An 8,950-nucleotide genomic window follows, 5' to 3' on the forward strand; every position below is an offset into this window, starting at 1 on the left:
TTAAAAATTGTCTTAAATTTCTGTTGTTGAATCAGTTCTACATTTAAAGCAAGAAAGAGATTAAAATACAGGTATCCCTTGCTTAATGCGTGAAATTAATTACGGTAATCCCTTTATATATGCAGCAGAAGTTTTAATTAATGCAGTCTTACTAGCTGTTTTTACTTAACATAGATATAATATTTGAAGACAATAAATTTTTTTAATATTTCAATATATTTAATGCTATAATTTTAAAAATAGATTTAGAATTATACTAATTTAACAAAATTGAAATTAACTTTCATACATATATAATATAGTCTATTTTGCAGCCAAAATTTGTCTTGCTGATTGTTTGACACGAACTGTTGATTGGGATAAGGCATTACCAGAATTTATTTTGCCTTTGTTTATTGATGGAGCCGTATTTTTCATAATACTAATTTTGATAGAAACAACTTTATCTAAATTATTAAATAAATGTACTGAAATATTTACTGTTATGAAGAAATTAAAACAAAAAAAAAGTAATAACATTTCTCTTGATATGGACATTGACATATTAAATGAGGAATCTCGAGTGAAAGCACTTTATTTGGAGCACAAAATTAATAATGAAGTCTTAATAGTAAAAGATTTAACAAAAACTTATTTCGGATCTGGTTGCGCTGTCAAAGAATTAACATTTTCTGTACATAAAAAGGAATGCTTTGGTTTGCTTGGAGTAAATGGAGCTGGAAAAACAACTGTATTTCGTATGCTGGTTGGTGATCTGATACCCAATTTTGGTGATTCATATAACAACAGAGGTGGTCTTCAAAACAACAAAAATAAGGTAATCTTATTTAATATAAATTATAATGAATTAAATTTCAGATAATTATTATTTGAATGTAATATAAGAAAAAATGAGAGAATTTTTACTTCACCTACACACAAATATGACCAGATATGTTAGTTTTTCACTTTAATAGCAAGGTTATGGCTGAAGTTTTCATCTCTAAAATGTAAATGTCAAACATTGAGTACCGCTTACGAGATAGTGACGTTCGACGCTCATATTTTAGAGATGAAAACTTTGGCCACAATCTCGCTAATAAACCATTTTTTGCTGCTGCACAAGGTTGTCTGTGGATAATTGAGTGATTTGCTGCAGAAGCAGTTACTTTATGAATTAGCAATAGAATTTTGTGCATGAAAATGAGAAGATTTAAAAAAATTAAGTAAATGTAATCTAATTCAAATTATTTTTCTTGAAACTAAAGTTTTCAGAAATCTTATTTGCTTTTTTGGTTACATGTCGATTACAATTGTGAGTTAGGATGGCCAGATTACAGCTTTTAAGAATTCTGTTCTTTGTCCAGTGGCATCTAAAACTGGACAGTAATTATTCTTCGATTTTGAAGTCTGTCAAAAACAATTGTGAAGTATTGAAAAATAAATAAAATTTTATTATTATTAAATTAATAAAAAGTTATGATCAAGTTTGACTTTTTCAAGAGATCAAACAATAAGAAACCTATTGGAGGGTAATGACGTTAGAGCAGTATGTCTGGTTTGATACGTATTCATACAAGAAACAGATTTATTAAAAGCTTGTCATTTATGCCAAATTGTTATTAAAAGGATGTTATAAAGTGATCATATATTAGAAAAATCTGGATAAGATAGTATGGTAATTTTCAAATAAGACTCATCACTTATGGTTGATGCATTTGCTCTTTTATGAATTTCAAGGCAATTTTTATAAAAAAAAAAAAAAGAACATTAAAAAATACAAGTATATACATTGCAGTATGGAAAGATAAAATTTAAAGTAGTGTACAATATTTTGGAAAATTTAGTTGCTTTTAACCAGTCCAGATAAGGGAGAGTCTACTTTATACACACACAGTATACATATAGTTTTTGTAAGTGCATTACCCACATATATTGAGAGGGCAAATCAGCACCATCTCGATATATATGGGTAGCAATGAAATTCAATCTGATTTACAACAAGCAAGTTTGATTAGAACTTCAAACACAGAACAACTCAAGTTACTGGAGACCCTTGAAATTTTTAAATCAGACATACAAAGGCTGTGTATCAGCTTTAAGGAGGAAAAACACTTATCCCAAGCATGTAAGACCTTATTTGATAAGTTGCTATAAAATCAGATTGTAACATCTACATTTGAGTGTATTCCATTGGTCAATCTTTGGTTTTAAATTCAAATTTATATAGCATTCTTCTACAAATTTCATTTTCAAACATTGAAGCTTGTAGCATTCATTTTTTTAAATTTTAAATGCTGGAATAATCTAAACATTAGTGTTTTTAGTAGTTATAACAGGAATACAGATACATGAAGTTCTGATACTAGAGTAAGGGTATGTAATAGAATGAAAAATTTATATAAATCTAAATTTTCTTTATTTTACAAGTTAAAACTTCCTACTAAATAACAATATTTATAACCAGCTCACAATTGCTATATAAAGTAACAAACACACACAAAAAACTTTAAAACACAGCAGAAATTTTAATAACTAAAATGTTTTTGATTGTTTTTAATGACCATCCTCAAGTTGAATTCATAACAGAATGCCAAACATAAATTAAAATGTCTATGTTCTAGAATACAAATCTAAGCAATTGAATTGTTACATATTCTACTCGAGGAAGGTTGTTAAGAACAATTAAAATCTTTTAGTTATTAAAACAATATTTATGTTATTTTAGAAATTTGATATATTTTTATATTTTTCCAGTACCTATCAGACATTGGTTATTGTCCACAATTTGATGCTCTCATTGATCACTTAACAGGAAGAGAAACATTGACATTGTTTGCTAATTTAAGAGGTGTTCCATCACAGGATATTGATTACATTGTCAATAAAATTTTAAAGTTTTGTGATCTTGTAAAATATGCTAACAGGACTACTGAAACTTACAGGTAAATTCTAGTGAAAACATTGTATTTTGAAGTATTTTTAATTACATAATAAGTATTTTTTATGTTTTTACATATAATTTATAAATTTCAAAAACATGATAAATATTCATTAATATGTCTATTTTCACACCACAGGAAAAACAATTCTAACTGGCAAAGTTGTTGTTTTTATTGTAGTTCTTCCCCATCTTAATATATTAAAAGAGGTACCAGCATAGAATCACTTATGGTTTTTGGCGGTTTCTCTGGCTTTTCATACTTACTAAGTAGCTGTAAAATTATTATAAAGTATGCAAAATAATAAAGAGTAGATAACCTAAAGTTCCTCTAGTGACAATTATAACTTTAAAATAATTCTTAATTAATTAAATCCCAAAAACAAATTTTAATCATTTTTTTAGTTAATCAAGAATGTTTTAAAGTTATGTAAGGTCCATCTGGCAATGATTGTATCTTTTAGCATATTGAGGCAGGGAAGAGCCTACAATAAAAATTTAACTTTGCAAGATAGAATTGTTGTTGCTATAGTGTGAAAATGTTTATATTTTACACCATAGCAACAACATAGCAAAAAAATACAAGAAGTATTCTTGTATTTTTTTGTGAATATGATTAAAATTTGTTATTCAGGTGTGTCCCTGATAGAATTTGAAATTAAGTCCTACAATGCTAATGAAGCATTTAAGGTAGGAGTTTAACTGCCCTGTTGGACAGTTAAACTCCTATCTTTTGAATGAAATAAAATAATATAGTTAAACAATAAAGCAAAATGATTTATTTAATTAAACAATGTCTCATGGAGATGATTATAAATTCTTGATGTTAAAAACGTAAATACAAAAGACATGAGTTATGAGAATGGGTTTCATAGTTTGATCTGATAAATACTATCCGATCAGCATAGGAAATGGCATTGGGTTGAATATTGATCTCTACCTCTTCTGTGGTCCATAAGATCTAGAATTGTAACCTGGAGACAAGGATGAACCAATCAGAAAGTGATGAGGGATATCATTGATCAATCAGAATACAGGATCAGTGAGAGAACCCTTTAAAAACTTCTGTCTCAGGGACACAATGTTCTTCCTTAAGATCCAAGTTCTGTTCTCGAGGATTTAAATCTTACTTATAAAAAGTTCTCATCCCATGATCTATCCTCTGTAGCTGATCAGTTTTCTCTCAGGAATTATGCTCTAGTCATGTCAAAATTTTAAGTTCTCTGTTCTGTGCTTTCCAAGTGACTGACTGTTGGATCAACACCTCAGCCAACCACAAGTTCTCACCTGATCTTAAATTCAACTGGACAAAGTGGGCCCTGATGCAGAATTGATAAAAATCAAAAATTAAATTGTCATTAAAATTTTATGCAAATTTAAATATAAATTTACACATGCAAAAACTAGTACTGTACATATACATTTACATCTATTTGCTAGACCAGTGATCTCCAAACTTTTTTGATCATGTACCCCTAAGATGAAAATAATTATAAGTTGTACCCCCTATAATATAATACAATATAATGTTGAGTCTAAATGAATCTCACTCATCTGCAATAAAAGTTTTCAAATAAATTAGAAAAATGTACATATAAAATCTATGTTTATGAAATAAATTACTCATATTTTTTGTGTCAAAAAAATTTGCTCAATTTCCACTATACACACAATTCCTGCTAAATTTCCTGCTACCTGCAATTTGAATCTTTCCCATGTATGATTGCAAGTGATCATGAGCTTACTTCTTCTGGAGGATGACTATAAGATTAGACAGACTGCAGACAGGACACACAAATAATATTTTGAAGGGAAACTTGGCATCTAGTATCAAAAACGTTCGATTCAGCACGACACAGTCCAACTGGAACACTTTCAGTTAACTGACATTTCGGTTGATCGGCTTTCAGATAAATGATGCTCTACTGTAACATTATTTTGAAGATAATCTGTAACAATCTTTGCTGTATGTTTGGGGTCATGGTCTTGCTGGAAAACAAAGCTATTGTCCAACCACAGTTTGAAAACTGACTCCTCCAAATTTTTTTCAGGATGTTAAAGTAGTCTTCTTTCTTCATTCTTCCATCAATAACTACTAATTTGCACTGAAACATCTCCAAACCATCACTGATTCACCACCATGTTTAACAGTTGGCTTTACATAGTTGTAGTTTAATTTTTCTGTGCCTCTTCATCATATTGTATTCTTTTGCCCATTTGTTCTTCTGACATCTTTTCCTGTTCTTTGTTCTTTCCACCTTTGAGAACTTTCTTACTTTCTTAATTCTTCTTTCTTGGAAGTGAGGGACACTTCCTAGAATTTATCAACAATGAATACAAGGTTACNTATTAAATCAATTTTTTTAATTATGTACATGTATTAATCATATTGTATTTTCATCCTTGCGGCTATTTGGCACAACCGCACTTTTCACAATATGCATTAAAACTGCAATATTAATGTTTATTAAATGCATTTACTTTACTTTTCTTTATACTTATTAGATTTGTAACAAACCATATAATATTAAATTCTTAAATAAGAATAATAAGAATTACATTTGAATCAATAGATGTTTAGAAAAAACTTGTTGACTTAGGCAAGGCCCTTTTGTCCTACGCCTTAACACACTAACTGAAACAGACATCATTATAGTATTAATTAAAGCATATATTATAGGTTTGATAATAAAACCTATAATGCAAAAGTATTCTATATTCTGAATTCCCAATGCAAAACAGTTAAAAAAAAATGCATCTCATGTAATTCCATAAGTAAATAAATTTTTAAGTGGAATATTAAAAATAAATTAGATTCATTTATAAAAAATTTGACAAAATTATTGTGGCATCGTCATAATGCAATTCTTAATCTTGAGTTTAGTAATCTTGCCCCTGTATATCATGCTTTTCCTTATAACAGTTGAGTTGTGGTATCTATCTAACTCCATTCTGGTGAAAATTTTTAAATTGAAATAACATGACTTCTGGTCTAAAGTGGAAGTTTGTATCTAGTTAATTAGGGCCTTCTGAACTTAAGCTTTCCATATCTGGTCTCAACTTTCATATATCTAATCCTATTCTTGAGATTAAGGAAGGACAGACAAACAGACAGACACCAGTGGGAATTTATAGATCTGCAATTTGAAAATTTCAGCTCACTAAGTTTTGTTTTATTGCATTTTAGCTTTTTGAATTGTTAAATTTTATAATTAAATATAACCATTGATGTAATATATGCAGTGGTAAATGTAAATATTAACATTTATTCATTATTTTTCCTTTGTTGTGTTGCTCCTGAGAGTAAACTTTTAAAAAATAGTATTCTTTACATCAGATCCTTGTGAATAACAGGTATAATAGTAAAACTACTATATACACAATTTTCACAGTCTTTACCTTAAACTAATTTACCTGATTTTTAAAACTTCTTTGTTCTTTCATTTTGCTTCTATTAACATAAAGGATCTTTAGTAATTCTTTGCATACACAATTATTATTTAATTTTATTAAAGTGACTAATAGAATGTTAAAATTTATTTTTCAGTGGTGGAACACGACGTAAATTATCCATTGCAATAGCTTTAATTGGTCTACCAGAAATACTTATTCTTGACCAACCGACAACTGGAATCGATCCAAAATCTCGTCGTAAGATATGGAAAATATTAATAACAATTAAGAATTTACTGGGGAAATCATTGTTGATCACATCTCATAAGTAAAATAATTTTTTATTAAAATTAATTTTAGTATTAGCAGATAAATGCTTTTGTTATCTAGAATGATGTTTCCATTTACTAATTTTTGACATATTTCTAATAGTTCATAACACCTATACAAATTTTTCAAAAGTTGTTCATTAAAAAAATATATTTATGAGAATTTTTTCATAGGTTGTATGATAAACTTTTGTTTTTTACTTGATTTAAATTTTAACTAAACTATTTGAATTCTTATTCATAAGAGAATAAGAGTGTAAATAATTTAAATATTTTTATGTTATAAAATAGAATCTATGAGGGTTTCCCAAAAGTAATGCACAGTTGGCTCTAACTCGAAAAATATTTATTGAAGAAGATACAAGTGATTACAGGCCTTCAAAATAATCCCCTCCCTTATCAATGCATGCTTGCCAGCAGCGTGGAAGTGCTTGGATTCTGTTCAACATCCCCTTATTTTTGAGCATCTGAATCTGTCGGGTCACTTCTCTTCAGAGCTCTTTCAGCATCGGAAAACATACCCCGAAGGAGTTCCTTCAGCTTGGGGAAGAGATTGAAGTCAGGTGGGCTTAAATCAAGATTATAAGCCGGGTGGCGAAGCTTTTCCCAGCCGTATTTTTTGAGAAGTTTGATGATTGGTGTCACTGATGTTGTCTAGCACCTGTGTTAAAATACGATGCGTGCTCTTTTCGAGATTCCTGTCTCCACCTCAATTTCTCTTACCGTAATTCTCTGGTCTTCGTTAAGCAATGTTGCAATGATTGAAGTGTTTGTGTTGTCAGCTGTTACAGTAAACGGCCACCCCACATGCAGATCATCTTTGATGCTTGTTCGACCTTCTCGAAACTTCATGTGCCACCTCTGTACTGTGCTACGATTCACAGTAAACCTTCACATGCTTCTTTTAATGCGGCATGAATTTTGGGCACTTTTTTACCGTGCACTGTTTTGATACAAATATACGCTCGTTGCTCTATTGCTGAAATCCAATCTGACGGACTGTTCTCATTGTCTTTTCAAATTTTTGGCATTTTCCCTTTAAATGAATCCCACTACCATATGATAGCAATGTGTTTGTAAGACTTCAATCTATACACTGATGCTTCAATCAGCTGTCTACATTGCCTACAACACCCACTAAAGCACACTGTGCATTACTTTTGGGACAATCCTCGCAATATTATATTTAATATGGTAATACAAATAACTAAAAATGAAATAGTAATGAGCATTTATTTTACTATGACATCGTCACAATGCTGGGCTGCAATTTTTAATCATATTTTTTAATTTAATTTAAATATATGCTCTTTACCTTCAAATTAGCAGTGTCTTGCCCCTGTACATCATACTTTTCCTTTAGCAATCAAGTCATGCCGGTTATCTATCTAGCTCCTTTCAGAGGAAATTTTTGAACTGAAATAGCATGACTTCTGGTTTGCATCAGAAATTCACATATAGTTAATCAGAGCCTCCTGCCTGTAAGGTTTTCATATCTTTCATCTATCTAACTCCATTGTCAAGATTAAGGAAAGACTGATGGATGGACAACAGTGGGAATTTATAGGTCTACAATTTTTTCAAATTGCAGCCCAATGATTTGACAATTAAATTAAATTCCAAATTATGTGAATTTAATGAATGCATTCTTGGAACTTAATTGATAAGCATAAATTTTAATAAAAAATTGATAAATTTTTGTTGTTTTTGCTCTTTATATAGCATTAAATATACTAAATCATCTCAGTATTTTAATAATATAAATTTTCTATATAAAATAAACTTTTGAATGGCAAACATTGATCTATAAATAAGTTAAATAATTTTAAATTTAATTGATATTTTACAGCATGAATGAATGCGAAGTCCTATGTGACAGAGTAGCAATTATGACTAAAGGAAAATTTCATTGTTTGGGTACAATACAAGATCTTAGAAATAAATTTGGTCAAGGCTATACGCTTGTTGTCAAAATGAAACAGACTGATGAAGAAAACCAGATTACTGAATTAAAGAAGTTTATTGAAACTGCTTTTCCTACTATTGTATTGAAAGATGCACATCAGGTTATTAAATTAATTTTTTAAATTGAATTATTAAAATTTTTATTGTAGAGTATGTTTAAGATAACCTAAATAAATTTCTTTGAGGATAGAAATGCTTCAAAACTTTAAAAATGCACATATCTATAAGCCTTTTACTGGTGCGTATCTCATCACACTATACAATACAGAAGCAGGAAGATACGCTACGATTTTTGATTTATTACGAAACGGAAAAGATACCCCAGACAGAAATAAACTTCCCG

General features: G+C 29.5%; 1 protein-coding gene across 1 annotated transcript; it reads left to right on the forward strand.

Moving 5' to 3' along the window:
- Nucleotides 1-238: 238 nt before the first annotated feature.
- LOC111616367 (ATP-binding cassette sub-family A member 3-like) lies at nucleotides 239-8,708 on the forward strand (the record flags this gene model as incomplete). Its single annotated transcript, XM_023357780.1, has 4 exons — nucleotides 239-817; nucleotides 2,737-2,924; nucleotides 6,468-6,641; nucleotides 8,492-8,708. Coding segments are annotated over exons 1-4 (912 nt in total), but the record flags the coding sequence as incomplete, so codon positions are not given.
- Nucleotides 8,709-8,950: the final 242 nt, after the last annotated feature.

The sequence above is a fragment of the Centruroides sculpturatus genome, unplaced genomic scaffold, assembly GCF_000671375.1.
Source record: "Centruroides sculpturatus isolate CEXI.00-Female unplaced genomic scaffold, Cexi_2.0 scaffold3244, whole genome shotgun sequence".
NCBI lineage: Eukaryota > Metazoa > Arthropoda > Arachnida > Scorpiones > Buthidae > Centruroides > Centruroides sculpturatus.